The sequence below is a fragment of the Salmo salar genome, chromosome ssa19 (genome assembly GCF_905237065.1).
Source record: "Salmo salar chromosome ssa19, Ssal_v3.1, whole genome shotgun sequence".
In the NCBI taxonomy this organism is placed as follows: domain Eukaryota; kingdom Metazoa; phylum Chordata; class Actinopteri; order Salmoniformes; family Salmonidae; genus Salmo; species Salmo salar.
Genome location: NC_059460.1, coordinates 15,117,642 through 15,137,828, shown reverse-complemented (window position 1 = coordinate 15,137,828; position 20,187 = coordinate 15,117,642). Strand labels below are relative to the sequence as shown.

Genomic DNA, 20,187 nt, shown 5'->3' with positions numbered 1-20,187 from the left:
AGATTACAAGACCTGATCCTAGATCAGCACTGCTCCTCTGAGATGCTTGATGCCTACGGCCCCAGCCCTGACCCTAGACCATAGATATACTATACTAGAAACCTCTCCATCATAGACAGACAATTGGCCCAGGCAACAACCATTTGTCCTGGTCCTAATCTCAGGGACCATCCGTTTCGTCTTGTCTGGTCATCATTCCTCACAGATGACATTGATTGACTGTTCCGACGTCAACATGAGTCTGTCCCCTCTCTCTCTCTCTCTCTCTCTCTCTCTCTCTCTCTCTCTCTCTCTCTCTCTCTCTCTCTCTCTATCTCTCTCTCTCTCTCTCTCTCTCTCTCTCTCTCTCTCTCTCTATATATATATATATATATATATATTTATATCTCTCTCTCTCTCTATTTATATCTCTCTTTCTAAGGCTCTCTCTATCTCTCAATATCTCTCTCTCTCTATTTATATCTCTCTTTCTATCTCTCTCTCTATTTATATCTATCTTTCTATCTCTCTCTTTCTCTCAATATCTATCTATCTATCTATCTATCTATCTATCTATCTATCTATCTATCTATCTATCTATCTATCTATCTATCTATCTATCTATCTATCTATCTATCTATCTATCTATCTATCTATCTATCTATCTATCTATCTATCTATCTATCTATCTATCTATCTATCTATCTATCTATCTATCTATCTATCTATCTATCTATCTATCTATCTATCTATCTATCTATCTATCTATCTATCTATCTATCTCTCTCTATTTATATATATTTCTATCTCTCTCTCTCTCTATTTATATATATTTCTATCTCTCTCTCTCTCTCTCTCTCTCTCTCTCTCTCTCTCTCTCTCTCTCTCTATCTCTGTCTCTCTCTCTCTCACACAAAAAAGGCGGGCGATCAGGAAGAGAAGGGGAATGTGTTTTAATGTTTATACGCCCTATAAACCCTCTCTCTCATTGCTTTTACTGTGGCTTTACAGTGCCCTGGATAGCATTTTGGGAGATGAGTCTAACTGGTGACTGACCACAGAGTTACAGACATTGAAGTTTAGGCCTTATTAATCGGTAATTTGCTTTAGGAGAGTTGTATGAATTTCACCACAATCCAGGTGGGCTCATATATGAACGGTGGAGACGTAAAATGTGTTGTAGTTATGTGTGTATGGAGGAAAAAGATAATTGTATGGTGATTGAACCCTTCCTAGCATATTAATAGTAATGCCAACAAACCTTAATATGTTGACACCACGAGGTCACAGCCTGCAGTCAGCTGCACACCTAAGAGCCAGGGGTCTATGGGGCTAAGAACAGGCAAACTGATCGGCTGAACATGACCCAGGCCAGATCATGTGTCTGGACCATAGAATTAGAATACATTCTGTTTCTGTGGTCTGTGTTTTGTTTTTTGGTCATTGTATCCATGATCTTATCTGTCCCATATACTTCCTGACTGTGTCTGAGAGAGAACAGAGATATAAAAGAGAGAGATAAACAGAATGAGAGAGGACTGTTCATAATACTCTCCTGAGAATTGTTCACCGTGTGTTTAGGTATAGACCATGTCAAAGAACAGAAACATGCATTTCATATGTTTTCAGTTTTCTCATTTCCTTCCCATCATTTTTCTTTTTTTTCTCCCTTCTTTTCTGGTCTTATCAAACGTCTGAATTTGCTAGTAGAGAATCTGTCACCCAACTGTCAACCTTTGAAGTGTCGGAGTGCTTGTGCAAAAATGATCCATTCAACAATAATTCTTTATCAATCAAATCACTTTCTGAACTGCATATTTGCTTGTCTCTACGAATGTGGATGATAATTCAGTCCCAAAGCTAAACCAACAACACTGTTGACTGTCTGGCATGCAGGATGGTGTTGCCTGTAGATTAAAGGGATCATCCGCTATAAATGTACCAAATGCACTTAGACCAACATCGTCTCGATACGGACTGAGTCTATAGAGGTTAAATGAGGATGAAAACCCAGAGGACATAGTGTGCGTCCCAAACGGCACCCTATTTCCTAATTTGGTGCACTATTGTTGACCAGATCTCTTTGGGCCCTGGTCAAAAGTAGTGTACTATAATGCAAATAACGTGCGATTTCACACATCCATAATCTTTTTCAAGTTCATTCCAAGCATGTAGATTAATGATATAATGTATGACGTCAGTGCTCTATCTACGGTATAGAATTACAATTATACGGATTCATATATTGGATGGATTGATTCTTCTGAAAATTGCAATAGAAAATGGAGAATGATGCCATAAACATTAATGGTGTACTTGTTTTTCTCCCACAGAAGGAAATACAAGAAGACGTCACAAAGGTAAGCCTCAGACCAGGACTAAATCAGTTACTTGTTACCTACAAGTTGGACCCAGCTTCAAATAAACAATCCCATAAGCATGTATACTACACTTGTCATCTCCACAACTATGACCAATAATAAAAATCCCCCAAAAATCCCATTCACGTCTATTATTCCATTTCTACTGTATCTTTGTATTACATGTGGTATTGTAGTATATCCCCCGACTCTTTATGTGAAACCCATTATTATTGTACAGGTCTGCGAAAGCTGTGTGTGTGTGGTCTGGGAAAGCTGTGTGTGTGTGTGTGGTCTGGGAAAGCTGTGTGTGTGTGGTCTGGGAATGCTGTGTGTGTGTGTGTGTGTGTGTGTGTGTGTGTGTGTGTGTGTGTGTGTGTGTGTGTGTGTGTGTGTGTGTGTGTGTGTGTGTGTGTGTGTGTGTGTGTGTAATTAATGATGTCATTGGGAAGCTTAAGTCTGGCTGCTATTCAACTTTCATCCCTCTTGAACTATTGTCTCTCTCTCTCTCTTCTCTCTCGTCTCTCTCTCTCTCTTTTCTCTCCTTTCTCTCTTGTCGCTCTCTCTCCTCTCTCTCTCTCCTCTCTCTCTCTCCTCTCTCTTGTCTCTCTCTTTCTTTTCTCTCCTTTCTCTCTTGTCTCTTCCTCTCTTGTCTCTCTCTCTCCTGTCTCTCTCTCTCTCGTCTCGCTCTCTCTCCTGTCTCTCTCTCCTGTCTCTCTCTCTCGTCACTCTTGTCTCTCTTGTCTCTCTCTTGTCTTTATTGTCTCTCTCTTTTGTCTCTCTTGTCTCTCTCTGTCTCTCTCTTGTCTCTCTTGTCTCTCTCTCTTCTCTTGTCTCTCTTGTCTCTCTCTTGTCTCTCTCTTGCTTCTTTCTTGTCTCTCTTGTCTCTGTCTTGCTTCTTTCTTGTCTCTCTTGTCTGTCATGTCTCTCTTGTCTATCTTGTCTCTCTTGTCTATCTCTCTTGTCACTCTTGTCTCTCTCTCTCTCTCTGTCTCTCTCTCTTGTGTCTCTATTGTCTCTCTCCTGTCTCTCTTGTGTCTCTATTGTCCCTCTCCTGTCTCTCCTGTCTCTCTTGTCTCTCTTGTCTCTCTCTCTCTTGTCTTTCTTTCTTTCTTTCTTTCTTTCTTTCTTTCTTTCTTTCCTTCTCTTCTCTTCTCTTCTCTTCTCTTCTCTTCTCTTCTCTTCTAGTCTCTCTCTCTCATATACACACACATGTTTGTTTTACTATCCTTGTGGGGAACAAACAATTGATCACCATTCAAAATCCCATTTTCCCTAACCCCTAACCTAACCCTAACCCTAACCTAACCTCTAACCCTAACCCTAACCCCTAACCCTAATTCTAACCCTAACCCTAATTGTAACCCTAATCCTAAACCTAACCCCTAAGCCCAAAATAGCCTTTTTCTTTGTGGGGACCGGCAAAATGTTTTACTACCCTTGTATGGACTTCTGCCCCCCCTCCCCCCTCCCCGTCCACCCCCACACAAACCAAGCTTGTACAATATTGGAAAGGAAGACAGCCAAAACTATCCCTGATACAGCCCAGAGACCAAACAAACCTAACAGAGGAAGTGCATTGACCACATGTCTGTCCAGCGCTGCCAGAGGTCTGACAGTGGAACATAAACACCATGTAGCTTTCTCATCCTCAGTGGATATCTTTGTTTCTCTCTGTCTCTCTGCCTGCTTGGTGTTTTTCGAGTTTTTCTATTTGTTTGTTCTTGGTCCCATAGACCCCTGGCTCTTAGGTTTGTAGCATAGTAAGGTTACTAAGGTTTGTTGGCGTTACAATTAACATGCTAGGAATGCTTCAATCACCATACAATTACATTTTCCTCCGTCGTAAAACCTAGCCTGTACTACTTATTTCTGTGAGAGTGAGGGGGATTTATAGCATTTAGAAAAATATTATTTGTATCTCTGAAATGAAACCATCATGAAAAACACACTAATCTCTTCCATAATTTCTGGAAACAATATAAGCTAATTTACTAGCATTTATGAAAGTGGATAGATGTTTTAGAATGAAACTTCAAATGTTAACAAATTATAAAAAATTAAAAAATAAATATAGTTGTTGCAAAAGTATTCACCCCTTTTGTTTAGTCAAACCTAAATTAGTTAAGAAGTAAAAATTGGCTTAACAAATCACATAATAAGTTACACTGTTTTTGAATGAATACCCCTTCCTCTGTCCCCCATAGATACAACAGCTGTAAGGTCCCTCAGTCAAGTATTGCATTTCAAGCACAGATTCAACCTCAAAGACCCGGGAGCTTTTCAATGCCTCATAAAGAAGGGCAGTGATTGGTAGATGAGTAACATTAACAAATCAGTCATTGCATATCTCTTTAAGCTTGGTCAAGTTAATAACTATGCTGTGGAGGATGTATTAAACCACCCAGACACAACAAAGATATAGTCGTCCTTCTGAACTGAGCTGTAGGACAGGAAGGAAACTGCTCAGGGATGTCACCATGAGGCCATTGGTCATTTTAAAACAGCTACAGAGATCAATGGCTGTGATGTTAGAAAACTGAGGATGGATCAACAACATTGAAGTTACTCCACAATAATGACCTAAATGACAGAGTGAAAAGAAGAATACAAATATACATAATCAAAATATTTCAAAACATGTATCCTGTATGAAATAAGGCACTAAAGTAATACTGCAAAAAAAACACGGCAAAGGAACAAACATGTTGGCCTAAATGCAAAGCCTTATGTTTGGGGCAAATCCAACACATCACTGAATAACTGCCTCCTTATTTTCAAGCATGGTTGTGGCTGCATCATGATATGGGTATGCTTGACATCAGCAAAGACGGGGGAGATTTTCAGGATAATAAGAAACAAGATGGAGCTAAACATAGGCAAACTCCTAGAAGAAAACCTGCTTCAGTCTGCTTTACATCAGACACTGGGATTCACTTTTCAGCAGGACAATAACGTACAACACAAGGCCAAATCTAAGCTGGAGTTGCTTACCAAGAAGACAGGGAATGTTCCTGAGTGGCCAAGTTAGAGTTTTGACTTAAATCTGCTTGAAAATGTATGGCAAGACTTGAACATTTCTGTCTAGCCATGATCCCCAACACCTTGACAAAGCTTGAAGAATTTTAAAATAATAAATGGGAAAATATTGTACAATCCAGGTGTGCAATGCTCTTATAGACTTAACCAAAGAAGACTCACATCTGTAATCTCTGCTAAATGTGTTTCTAACATGTATTGACTCAGGTGGGTGAATATTTATCTAATCAAGGTATATTAGTGTTTGATTTTTCATTAATAAAAAAACTCACTATTAAACTCATTTTAATCCCACTTTCTAATTTCACAAAAATTGAAAAAATTCAACGGGGGCGAATACTTATGATACCCACTGTAGATAGATTGTGGTTTAATGTCAGTGTCTCGATCAGTCGGCACTTGGCCATTTCATTATACACAATAAGCACCATAAATAGGTGTCGCTCACACTTTCTCTCCCACATTCACAGTGTCACTCCTCACATTCCTCCTGTGCCCAAACACTCCGGAAGAGGTGTTAGAAGATAATTCGAATGAGAAGCTAAACTTGTCTATCAACACTGAATACTTTCTGTGACTCTGTGATTCAGTAAAAACGGGAACAGTTGACTAAGGCTACAGCAAACCCTGCTTGCACCTTGGCCATATGCATTATCACCCTAATGATATTATTTATACCTTCTCCAGATTAGATAGTATTTAGGTAAAACTATGATGAGTCACTCTTTGTGGAGGCTATTTTGTTTGATTAAACTCTGGGTGCGCCACAATGACGAGCCACAAGGCCGTTACAGAACTTTATTTCAACCTGGGAAGAGACGCAGAAACGTAGCGAGAATCAGAGCATCTGTCATTTAATGGCTGGGTGTGAGAGAGAGATAGCGAGAGAGAGGATATTTGCCAACAGGGGTAATCAGGACTGTCTGTCTGGCATTGCTGGAGTTTCAATGAATTTCAATGTCTTTTATGACTGTGGTAGATTTTTCATTAGTTTCTGTGGTAATTAAAAGTCGAACTGCTCTCCAAAACTAGCCTAAAGCAATGTAAGTAATCATTGCATATTCCCCAAAATGACAATTAACAGCTTAGACGTCCTTTAGCAGAATGTTATGCATGACGAAGACAAGAATATTACAAGGGAGGGATGCCCCCATTTCGAAGTTATGACGGCTGTCTATAGTCTGTGATATGTTGTTAAATGTTGTTAAAAGCCATCAATGCAACATATGTTCAATACTAGAGTAATCTTATTTCTATTACGTCATTCATTGACTTGTGTCTAAAAAAACAAATGTGTTTGTAATGACATATTTTGTGCCAAACTCTTCAACTGCAGTATTAGAACGCCAGTATGGTAGTATTTCCTTTGTGACTAACACAAAGTTTGAATTATATCGTGACATTTGAGTTTGGGGGGGGGCCTCCTATGTGACATTATTTTGGGGGGGGCTAATAGTAAAGACGTAATTTAATTGTAAACATGAATGACCTTTTAATGTGGCATGAACACAGTCATGATGATTTCATCTGATTGTCAAACAAACCACTTTAAAAAGGCTAACTGCGCAAGTTCGTCCACTCCACAATTATCCCAGCATCCAAACAGTGCGCTGTGTACACACCATTTGATGAAGGGAAAGAGACAACTGTTACAAAACACTGAAATGTCACACTCTGCAATTATCATTGGGCCTACACTCTTGTAGCCTGAATTAATTGATGCCTCTTACTAACAAATTGACCATTTTTGTAAAAGGAAAAGTCAAGTAACACCAGACTGTCCCGCGATGACAAGTGCAGCCACATGGGATTTGTTTTTTTAAACCATGACAGAGAGTTGGGGGTGTTTGTTTCATTTGAAATAAGCTTTTATTTTCAATTTATATCACTGTATCAGTACAACATTGTGTTTTAAAGAAACAGGAGAATGGTTAAATTAGTATTACTTAGACACTCCCCCAAAGTATGACTTTTGTTGAGTTTAGGGGGGCTCATATCTCTCATTCCCCTCCCCTTTTCCCCGCATAATTCACACTCTGGACCAACACATGAGTCATCCATGGTTTCCATCAGCAGAATGAAACTCCACAGAGTGAATTCACATCACAGAAGGACTTAAGCTTTGGGTCTTCAAAGCCAGGCCTTTCAGACAGTCACTCCTCTGATATGTCATGGGACAACAACTAACAACTATACAAATGACATGCTGAGAGTTACCTCAGCTTTGTCTGTTTTAGCTCTGTGTGTGTGTGCGGATGTGTGTGTGTGTGTTCCATGTGGCTTCGGCTCCCTGACTGCGTATATGGTTTGACGTGAGATGAAGGGGGCTAAGAACAGCAGCCAGCACAGCTGTTCCCCATCATATTAGTGTTCTGAGCAATGTTCACAACTATCAGCCAGCATCACTATCAACCATCAGCCAGCAACTCCTCCTGCATCAGCTCCCAGTTACAGACACAAACCAACAGCTCACTACCTTTCTGGGGCCCTGAAACTCAGACCCAAACAGAATACTATTTAATAGATATTCTATTCAGCCCTGGTCTCAAAATCTGCAGTGGTGTACTTCAAGGTATAGCAGGCTTCTCTCCCAGTCCCCTATCGATCGGTCCAGCTTCTGTCTTCAGGCAGCTTTTCAGGTATGGACTCCATCTCTTGATTGCATTATCGCTTAGCCATTGATTGGCCCCAGCGTCTGCAGTGCAAACTAAAAACTCAAACCTATTATTCCAGGTTGTTAGCTCTCATTTTCTCCTGGGAATCAGTGTTTTTCTTGAGACTGACCAGGCACAGAGCGTGGCTTTTATTCCAGCCGGCTGATTTAATCATTTGGATCCACTGCTTTGTCATTACGCTCAGTGATGAGGTAGTACCAGAAACACTTGCTGAACTATTATCATAGTCAGTTCCTCAATTCCCTTTGGGGAGAACTTTCTACTCTCTTTTTCATGATAGAGGACATACATTTGTTGGATCAGTTTTTTGTCCAATGTCCCTTTTTGGTGGCACCTTGTGAGGGTGGTGTTTGTTACCCCAAAGCCACTACGAGGACTGGAGTTCCAATGCAATGTCTCTGTCAATCTCTGACATTGTCAGGACAAACAAAGCATTGGTGTATTAAGAATGGCTGGCTTGAAGTCAAGCAGGTGCACTGTGTGAAGAGGTGTGGGTTCCCGCGACTGAAATACCTCAGACAAATAGAAAACATCAACTCAACAGACATTCCAACTGAGTTCTAATGTCTGTGAAGCTATACTTATGTAGTGTGTAGCAGATATTGCTGTGTGACCTAAACTCATATCTGCCCATTAGCAAAGTAAACACGTATGTGGTGTTGGATGTAATAGTTGCCTTCCTTCCTGATGATCTAATTCATACACACTGCCCAGTTGGAATCAGCTGAAATCTCAGGCCATTCAGGACTCCCCGTATCCTGCCGTAGTCGATCCGATCTGTTTTCTCACACCTGCTGGTGTATTCAAACAAACACACACACACACACACACACACACACACACACACACACACACACACACACACACACACACACACACACACACACACACACACACACACACACACACACTGAGCAGAACGCCATCCAGATGCTTTTGTTTTTCTATCCTTGTCAGAATTTTGTATGTTTTTGCTACAAACGTGTGTGCTTTTTGGTTTGATCATTTGGAATGCTCCTCAGCCTGTGGCCTTCCAGCTGAAATGTTTCCCTTTTATGCATTTCATGGTTTGTGATGTAGCACACGCGTTTGCTCATTTCATGGTTTGTGATGTAGCACACGCGTTTGCTCATTTCATGGTTTGTGATATAGCACATGCGTTTGCTCATTTCATGGTTTGTGATGTAGCACACGCATTTGCTAATTTCATGGTTTGTGATGTAGCACACAAGTTGATCTGTTGATCTCATTTTCCTGTAGACAATTTAACAACTTTCTTGTTTTACGTGAAATCTTTCAACATTTCACTGCATCACTCTTCTGAATGACTGAAAAATATTCAAATTCACCTGACTACTTCTTCTCTCACAGTATTGTGCCTCCCTCATATTGATTAAATTTAAAATACACAGTACCAGTCAAAAGTTTGGACACACCTACTCATTCCTGGGTTTTTCAAAAAAATAAATCTATTTTCTACCTTGTAGAAAAGTTGTGAGGTCATCAGAACTATGAAATAACACATATGGAATCATGTAGTAACCAAAAAAGTGTTAAACAAATCATAATATATTTTATTTTTGAGATTCTTCAAAGTAGCACCCTTTGTCTTGATGACAGCTTTGCACACTCTTGGCATTCTCTCAGCTTCATGAGGTAGTCACCTGGAAAGCATTTCAATTAACAGGTGTGCCTTGTTAAAAAGTATATAGTAGAATTTCTTTCCTTCTTAATGCCTTTGAGACAATCAGATGTGTTGTGACAAGGTAGGGGTGTTATACAGAAGATAGCCCTATTTGGTAAAATACCAAGTCCATATTATGGCAAGAACAGCTCAAATAAGCAAAGAGAAATGACAGTCCATCATTACTTTAAGACCTGAAGATCAGTCAATACAGAAAATGTAAAGAATTTTGAAAGTTTCTTCAAGTGCGGTCGCAAAAACCATCAAGCGCTATGATGAAACTGGCTCTCATGAGGACCGCCACAGGAAAGGAAGACCAAGAGTTACTTCTGCTGCAGAGGATAAGTTCATTAGAGTTACCAGCCTCAGATTGCAGCCCAAATAAATGCTTCACAGAGTTCAAGTAACAGACACATCACAACATCAACTGTTCAGAGGAGACGACGTGAATCAGGCCTTCTTGGTCAAATTGCTGCAAAGAAACCACTACTAAAGGACACCAATAATAAGAAGAGACTTCCTTGGGCCAAGAAACACGAGTAATGGACATTAGATCGGTGGAAATCTGTCCTTTGGTCTGATGAGTCCAAATTTGAGATTTTGGGTTTCAACCGCCGTGTCTTTGTGAGACGCAGAGTAGGTGGACGGATGATCTCCGCATGTGTGGTTCTCACCGCAAAGCATGGAGGAGTGATGGTATGGGGATTCTTTGCTGGTGACACTGTCAGTGATTTATTTAGAATTCCAGGCACACTTAATCATTATGGCTACCACAGGATTCTGCAGCGATACATTTGGTGTCATTGAACAATGTCTGTCATTGAACAACCTCATACCATGATTAGATGGGGAAAAACACACTTTCATAAGCTCTTTAAACAATAAAAGTTAATTCACCAACATTTCTGAAAATTGATATATAGTGTTTTGGAATTAAACTATTCATATATTGATTGACATTATTGTTGCCCGGTGTTCAGAGAACAAGCCAGAGTGGAAGGAAAGATTTTCAGAGCATGCATAGACCTTAAATTGATGGATAGAAGCTGCCCTCGCTCTCTTCATCCCTCCATCCATCCCACCCTCTACTCAACCAAAAAGCTGAGAGGAAAGTAAAGGGCCTCTTGATAAGCTTCCCATCTACAGGGGCCAGGGGAGATTAAATGGTTCTGTAATTGTGTGTGTGTGTGTGTGTGTGTGTGTGTGTGTGTGTGTGTGTGTGTGTGTGTGCACGTGTGTGTGTGTGTGTGCACGTGTGCAAATGTGTGTGTGTGTGTGTGATGGACTTTGGATTGGTTTTGTGTGGGTCTATAATGGCAAGGTGAAGATGTGAGTCTCTATGCCCTCGTCTTTCCTCCTACCTCCTTCCCCCTCTCCTTTCCTTTCTTCTCCCAAGTAAGATGGAGGGTACTGAAATGAGTTGTGGTTTATCTCTGAGTGCAGGGTGGAGTGAGGGCTGTCGCCTGAACTTCCTGAGGTGCTTTTGGGGAACAAACGAGCAGTGTGTGTGTGTGTGTGTGTGTGTGTGTGTGTGTGTGTGTGTGTGTGTGTGTGTGTGTGTGTGTGTGTGTGTGTGTGTGTGTGTGTGTGTGTGTGAGACTATCTTTGTAGCTCAAGCGTTCAGTTCACGTTTGCCCTCTGATAACCATCCTTACATAAATAGTTTCTTGCTGCAAAAATGTCAAAACTTCAAGGAAATAAATAAACTGTTCTTCCCTCTAAGCTATGTGTAATTTATTTCCACTTAATTTGTGTCTGCCATAACTCAATAGTTATTCACTGTAATCTACGGTTGGTTGGAGTCTGACAGACTATTGAGGGTGACTTGCAGAAACACTGTGCCGAGGGGGAAGGGAAAGAGAACAGTATGGGGAGTAAAGGGGGACACTTGGCTTTCTGTCTCAAATGGCACCCTATTCCCTATATAGTGCACTACTTTTGACCAGGGCCCTAAGTCTCTGGTCAAAAAGTTGTGCACAATATAGGGAATAGAGTGTCATTTGAGACGCAGCTTGGTTGATAGAGTTGTAATGGTAAGTCTGGAGCCTTGAGAGGCTTGACACATCACAGCGTAGCTGTCGGTTAATAAACAGTAACATATTACACTTCATTCCATCACCCCTGAAGGGAGTGCTTGTAAAATACTTTTGATTAAAAGTCAAAGTTTATTGAAGGTTTTGCTACTCGGGGGCTCGCATTTTGTTTGGGGCGCAAATAGAAAGATTGATCATGGATCGTAGGCTGTTTTTAGGAAGGAAGGAAATGGATGGCTGATGTTTAAATCATACGAATCTGTAAACACATAGGAGTCCATGGCTTCATCATAGTAGCCTGACGACTCACACAAAATTCTCCTGCTGTCGTTCACTACATACTTTAGTCTGAGACTGCCATCATTGAAGTCCCTTCACATTTGGTGAAGGGTCAGGGAGGTACTCAGATCCAGACTTATTGAGGAGAAGAAACTAACGTCCGTGAGCGTGGCGTAAACAATTAATTGACCAACGTCGGTTCAATTACTGGAATTCCATTTAGTTAGTTTTTTTTGTGAGCCCAACACACTGTTTCTCTAGAGAGAAATGAAATCATTCATGAGAAAAATCAATCATGTTGTTTGGGGGGGATGCTGTGATTTTGTTATTCAACGGGGGGGGGGGGGGGTTGCCCGCGCTGCAGATGGCTATATATCGGTCTGGACTGGAAAACATTATTTTTTTTAAATATAATGTACATATATACATACTGCTCAAAAAAATAAAGGGAACACTTAAACAACACATCCTAGATCTGAATGAAAGAAATAATCTTATTAAATACTTTTTTCTTTACATAGTTGAATGTGCTGACAACAAAATCACACAAAAATAATCAAGGGAAATCCAATTTATCAACCCATGGAGGTCTGGATTTGGAGTCACACTCAAAATTAAAGTGGAAAACCACACTACAGGCTGATCCAACTTTGATGTAATGTCCTTAAAACAAGTCAAAATGAGGCTCAGTAGTGTGTGTGGCCTCCACGTGCCTGTATGACCTCCCTACAATGCCTGGGCATGCTCCTGATGAGGTGGCGGATAGTCTCCTGAGGGATCTCCTCCCAGACCTGGACTAAAGCATCCGCCAACTCCTGGACAGTCTGTGGTGCAACGGGGCGTTGGTGGATGGAGCGAGACATGATGTCCCAGATGTGCTCAATTGGATTCAGGTCTGGGGAACGGGCGGGCCAGTCCATAGCATCAATGCCTTCCTCTTGCAGGAACTGCTGACACACTCCAGCCACATGAGGTCTAGCATTGTCTTGCATTAGGAGGAACCCAGGGCCAACCGCACCAGCATATGGTCTCACAAGGGGTCTGAGGATCTCATCTCGGTACCTAATGGCAGTCAGGCTACCTCTGGCGAGCACATGGAGGGCTGTGCGGCCCCCCAAAGAAATGCCACCCCACCCCACACCATGACTGACCCACCGCCAAACCGGTCATGCTGGAGGATGTTGCAGGCAGCAGAACGTTCTCCACGGCGTCTCCAGACTCTGTCACGTCTGTCACGTGCTCAGTGTGAACCTGCTTTAATCTGTGAAGTGCACAGGGCGCCAGTGGCGAATTTGCCAATCTTGGTGTTCTCTGGCAAATGCCAAACGTCCTGCACGGTGTTGGGCTGTAAGCACAACCCCCACCTGTGGACGTCGGGCCCTCATACCACCCTCATGGAGTCTGTTTCTGACCGTTTGAGCAGACACATGCACATTTGTGGCCTGCTGGAGGTCATTTTGCAGGGCTCTGGCAGTGCTTCTCCTGCTCCTCCTTGCACAAAGGCGGAGGTAGCGGTCCTGCTGCTGGGTTGTTGCCCTCCTACGGCCTCCTCCACGTCTCCTGATGTACTGGCCTGTCTCCTGGTAGTGCCTCCATGCTCTGGACACTACGCTGACAGACACAGCAAACCTTCTTGCCACAGCAAACCTTCTTGCCACAGCTCGCATTGATGTGCCATCCTGGATGAGCTGCACTACCTGTGCCACTTGTGTGGGTTGTAGACTCCGTCTCATGCTACCACTAGAGTGAAAGCACCGCCAGCATTCAAAAGTGACCAAAACATCAGCCAGGAAGCATAGGAACTGAGAAGTGGTCTGTGGTCCGCACCTGCAGAACCACTCCTTTATTGGGGGTGTCTTGCTAATTGCCTATAATTTCCACCTGTTGTCTATTCCATTTGCACAACAGCATGTGAAATTTATTGTCAATCAGTGTTGCTTCCTAAGTGGACAGTTTGATTTCACAGAAGTGTGATTGACTTGGAGTTACATTGTGTTGTTTAAGTGTTCCCTTTATTTTTTTGAGCAGTGTATATATATTTACGGCTATGTGTGGGGGACGCTGGGCTGAAGGGAGTTGTAGTTTTCATTAAGCAAATATTCAACCTAATTCATTGCAGAAATGTGGTAATTAACTACAACGACCGTAATCTATTGTGCCTGTTTTTTCCAGCTCAGGCAGAGATGGATTCCCTTTTAATCCTGCTACGTTAAGTTAGATACACACAGACCGCATAGACCACATGAGAGAGGAATGTACACAACACAATGATAAGAGAGAGGGAGAGAGACAGTTTGTGAAAGTATGCCTTGTCTACTTTGAAGAACTACTAAAATGATTCTGTCAGACAACTCTGCAGCTAGTCTAGCTAAATAGGATGATTGAAGACAGAACAGTATGAAGTGTACAGAGATAACATTGTCTGGCTGTTTGACTGCTACTGTCTGAGCAGAGATGAGATGTTGACTTTAAGGAATGAAAAATAATAAAACAATCAAATACAAAGTAATATACACAACTGAAATATTGTATTATTTCATAGTTTCTCTTGATGTCTACCCAATGTGGACCTGACAGAAACAATGGAATATTTTCAATGCTTTCTTCATTATTTTGGGCTTCAAAGTCATTTTATGTCATTGTCAAAAGTAATGAACTATTTAGGCAATAGGGTGCCATTTGGGATGCACCCTATTTCTTCTGTTGTGTTGTGGTTCTTTCTTCTTTCGATGAGAGCCTCAGCTCTCTCAAGCCCATCGCTCCCCATTTTGAAAGTGACTGTTTGAAATAGAAACGGAACCTTTGGATGACTCCAAATATTATCACTGAGAGAGGAGACCAAATGTAAACAGGCTTCTGTGTGTGTGTGTGTGTTTATGTGTGTCCGTTTGTGCTTGCGTGTGTATACATATGCGTGCTTGCGTGGGTGCGCATGCTTGTGACCATTAGTCAGTAGAGGCCCATAAAAGCACAGCTGTGATAGATTTGGACGTAGCTTCGTAGCTGAGTGATCATATACAATCAGGCCACATCAAGGGCCTCAGCCTTGGGAGCCAAGCTGCCGACCCAGCCAAGGGAGCAACTTATATTTATGGGATTACTTTGGCCAGAGTGCCCGGGCCCCTTAATATCTGTCTTAGCCAGCGATGGCAGGCGGACTATCTGTCGTTTTTCATTTACTCCGTTTCTCTACTTAAAACATTCACAAGGGTTGTGTTTTAGTGGGTATTTTTGGCATGAATATGAGTTTGGCTAAAAGGATTTGTTCAGATAGTACAAAAGATAAGGTTCACTGTGTGAACAATCACAATTTAACATCCATTTCTTAGCAGCTACACCTATGACAGGAAGGGCACTTTTGCCTTTGTTCGAGATGATACCCTATTCCCTAAATAGTACACTACTTTTGACCAGAGGCCTATTGAACCTGGTCAAAAATAGTGTACTATATAGGGAATATGGTGCCATTAATGTTTACCTGTGTGAGACCATCCCATCTTTCAGATTGATCTATCTGTCATGCCTTTCAAAGAGGAGACACTTTATCATCTCATCAGCTGCTCACTTACAGGACCGGAGACCCTGTCAGTCTGTTAACCCCTCTGTCTCTCTGTCAATGCATCATCAGCCAATGCAGCTGTAGGGTTAATGGGCCATGGAAGATGGAAGTCGGCTTTTATTGGCTATCATAAAGGCATTTCTCACCCAGGTCAGATTTCTGTCACTTTGATTGGCTGTCATAATGGTATTCCTCAGCCAATCACTCCAATGTCAGATTTGTTTATATTTTTGAACTAAGGCTGAGGTTGTGATGGGTATTTATGTAGTGTTAAAACTTGGAATAAAAACATTTGTTGTCCTTGCCTCTCCTCCCTCCCTCCATTCCTCTTTTCTCTCCCTTCCCACTCTCTCCCTCTCTCCCCCTTCTCACCATCTCTGTCTCGATCTGCTACAATCTCTAATCCCTGCATGCAACAAATGACCCAGAAAAGCAAACACACCGAGTAATTGTATTATAGCTGGACCAACACTAAACCCCTGTCTGTCCACACGTGATGCACTCATTCTCCTCTCCATGCAGTGCTCCACCTGATGCCAATATGCCTGTGTTTAAATTTTTAAAAAAATGTACCTTTATTTTAACAGGGAGTCCCATTGAGACCAAGGTCTCTTTCAGAAGAGAGCCCTGTATGAACACGATTTACAAAATACAATAGAATACAAATATACAACATTACAAAGACACTGTATGCATCCAAACTACATACTGTATGTTTCAATCATTAGTCATTTCTACGTTCTAGAAAACAGCATGTACTTAGGTGTACCCACATTCAATACTAATTTAAGGACAATAAAGGTGTTCTGTAAAACAATGAAAGCAGACTGTAGTTCAGATAGAAACTGTCTGTCAGGAAGTTTTGAAACCAACCTTTGAATTATTAATGAGCGGGCAACAGTGTCAAAGGCCTTTGACAGGTCAAGGAAAAGGGCAGCACAATGTAACTTATATCCAGAAATAGTGCTATGACCTGGCCTGAAGCCAGATTGATGAACAAGTGTGTGTGTGTGTCCTTGATATCCACATCCCGGTTTAACCCTAACCCTAGCCTCAACCTCAACCCTAACCTTAACCGTGTTGGGCTTGGTTTGAAAAAAGCATTCCCTGGTAGGCCGTGCCCTGACCCTAACCCTGACCTTAACCCTGTGGGGGTGCCCGCCTGACTGTTAACCTTCGGGAGTCCACACCTAACCTTAACCCTATCGCCACTGATGTACGCCTCACCTTAACGGCTGGGGTCTGCCCCTGACCCTAACTCCTACCCTCATTATTTATGACTCGGCCTGATGGTTCCTCTGACTTGTCAAATAATCTACTGGATAGCCTGTGTTGGTCACACGAAGGGCTAGTACACATGGTTTTGGCTCCCCGGCTTGATGTGTTGGAGCAGACAAGGCTCAGAGCTCTGTCCCTCATGCCTAACCCTAGTTCAATCTTAACCCTATAGCCTCAACTCTAACCCTAGTTCAATCTTAACCCTATAGCCTCAACTCTAACCCTAGTTCAACCTTAACCCTATAGCCTCAACTCTAACCCTAGTTCAACCTTAACCCTATAGCCTCAACTCTAACCCTAGTTCAACCTTAACCCTATAGCCTCAACTCTAACCCTAGTTCAACCTTAGCCCTATAGCCTCAACTCTAACCCTAGTTCAACCTTAACCCTATAGCCTCAACTCTAACCCTAGCGTCATATATGTTTAGGGAGCGATTAGGTGTTATTTGTTTTGCTCTTCTACACTATGGTTGTTAACCTTTGTTGACATTTACTTGATGTGACAAGTCTGACATGAATGTTCTTGTGCAGAATGCTATGAAACAAATTAATTCCGGAGCTAACATGTTTTTCTCCTGTTGCCTGGAAACACCTCAAATATTCAATTGTGTAGAGAGTGGTCAATATACTGAGTTCTGAATAATATATGCTGTTTGCTGCCTTTAGGCATGGCTCCGGATGGTGGGATGGAGCGACAGAGAGAGAAAGAGAGTGAGAGGGGGGTTGAGGGCAAGAGAGTGGGGGGGGGGGTGAGGGAGGGATGGAGAGAGGGAGAAAAAAAACATATATAGAGAGAGAGAGAGAGAGAGAGAGAGAGAGAGAGAGAGAGAGAGAGAGATACTAAGTGAACTGACATGTTTTGGTTCTAATTTGTTATTATTTACTAAGCGACATTGTTAAGCCTATGCTTTATTATTTATAAAAAGATAGTCAGCAGTATTTTGCGGAGGGGACACACTGACTGGACCAGGTAACAAGTACCCCACCCTATTCTCCCTAGTAAGTGATTCCTTCCAAGGTGCACCACGGAGAAAAGATATGCTAGGTAGGACGTTAGATACTGTAGTGCGTGCAGACAGTATCGTCAGTGGAGGAGGAGAGAGTGTCGAGTGACAAACACAGGGTTTGATTTGATTTTAGCTGCAGGTGATGGGCATGACTTGCAGGAGGTATATTTGTAAATTAATTTGAACAAGCTATGTAGCCTGTTGATTCCTTCTTGATAAATAAATAAAACCAAAATGTTTAGTTGTTTCTCTGTAATTTTAGCCAGTAGCTGCCTAGTAATTCTATTAAGTTGGCTTTAGCTAGCGTGCTAGATCGGTTCCCAATCTCCCAACCTCGTAACTAGCTACCAAGCAATTTCAGGCTATCAATCAAGTTAGAGTAGCTTGACTATCTATCGTAGCTGAAATGCCTACTGGCAAAGTTGCTAGACTTACTCACATTTATTTTGGGGTGATACTATATACTATGATACTATATACAGTTTAAGTCGGAGGTTTACATACACCTTTGCCAAATACATTTAAACTCCGTTTTTCACAATTCCTGACATGTAATCCTAGTATACATTCCCTGTCTTAGGTAAGTTAGGATTACCACTTTATTTTAAGTATGTGAAATGTCAGAATAATTGTAGAGAGAATTATTTATTTCAGCTTTTATTTATTTCATCACATTCCTAGTGGGTCAGAAGTTTACATACACTATATTAGTATTTGGTAACATTGCCTTTAAATTGTTGAACTTGGGTCAAACGTTTCAGGTAGCCTTCCACAAGCTTCCCACAATAAGTTGGGTGAATTTTGGCCCATTCCTCCTGACAGAGCTGGTGTAACTGAGTCAGGTTTGTAGGCCTCCTTGCTCAAACACGCTTTTTCAGTTCTGCCAACAAATTTTCTATAGGATTGAGGTCAGGGCTTTGTCATTGTCCATTTGGAAGACCCATTTGGGAGCAAGCTTTAACTTCCTGACTGATGTCTTGAGATGTTGCTACAATATATCCACATAATTTTCCATCCTCTTGATGCCATCTATTTTGTGAAGTGCACCAGTCCCTCCTGCAGCAAAGCACCCCCACAACATGATGCTGCCACCCCCGTGCTTCACGGTTGGGATGGTGTTCTTCGGCTTGCAAGCCTCCCCCTTTTTCCTCCAAACATAACGATGGTCATTATGGCCAAACGGTCCTATATTTGTTTCATCAGACCAGAGGACATTTCTCCAAAAAGTATGATCTTTGTCCCCATGTGCAGTTGCAAACTGTAGTCTGGCTTTTTTATGGTGGTTTTGGAGCAGTGGCTTCTTCCTTGCTGAGCGGCCTTTCAGGTTATGTCGATATAGGACTCGTTTTACTGTGGATATAGATACCTTCGTACCTGTTTCCTCCAGCATCTTCACAAGGTCCTTTGCTGTTGTTCTGGGATTGATTTGCACTTTTCACACCAAAATACGTTAATCTCTAGGAGACAGAACGCGTCTCCTTCCTGAGTGGTATGACGGCTGCGTAGTCACATGGTGTTTATACTTGCATGCTATTGTTTGTACAGATGAACGTGGTACCTTCAGACGTTTGGAAATTGCTCCCAAGGATGAACCTGACTTGTGGAGGTCTACCATTTTTTTCTGAGTTCTTGGCTGATTTCTTTTGACTTTCCCATGATGTCAACCAAAGAGGCACTGAGTTTGAAGGTAGGCCTCGAAATACATCCACAGGTACACCTCCAATTGACTCAAATGATGTCATTTAGCCTATCAGAAGCTTCTAAAGCCATGACATCATTTTCTGGAATTTTCCAAGCGGTTTAAAGGCACAGTCAACTTAGTGTATGTAAACTTCTGACCTACTGGAATTGTGACACAGTGAGTTATAAGTGAAATAATCTGTCTGTAAACAATTGTTGGAAAAATTACTTGTGTAATGTACAAAGTAGATGTACTAACCGACTTGCCAAAACTATAGTTTGTTAACAAGAAATTTGTGGAGTGGTTGAAAAACGACTCCAACCTAAGTGTATGTAAACTTCCGACTTCAACTGTACCTGTGTGGCAGTTGTACTGAACTCCTAAGGCATATAAATACTGCAAGAATCAATGTGCATCATTAATGAAAATGACAATTGAACAGGTAAAGAGGTATGCTTAGATAACCTATGCCGTAAAATGGCCAGACCTAATCCCAATTGAGATGTTGTGGCAGGACTTGAAACGAGCAGTTCATGCTTGAAAACCCACAAATGTCGCTGAGTTAAAGCAGTTCTGCATGCAAGAGTGGGCCACAATTCCTCCACAGCGATGT

General features: G+C 41.7%; 1 protein-coding gene across 7 annotated transcripts in view; it reads left to right on the top strand.

Annotated features, from left to right (window-relative positions):
• The window catches only part of pde1ca (phosphodiesterase 1C, calmodulin-dependent a), a 170,195-nt gene that overhangs the window by 55,945 nt on the left and 94,063 nt on the right, over positions 1 to 20,187 (top strand). For 2 of the 7 annotated variants that reach the window (XM_014157413.2, XM_014157411.2), the window contains exon 2: positions 2,313 to 2,339. The exons of 4 other annotated variants lie outside the window; for them this stretch is intronic. In XM_014157413.2, the coding sequence (XP_014012888.1) occupies positions 2,313 to 2,339 (27 nt within the window). The remainder of the gene's footprint in view (positions 1 to 2,312; positions 2,340 to 20,187) is intronic. One more of the 7 variants, XM_014157412.2, reaches the window with a different exon arrangement.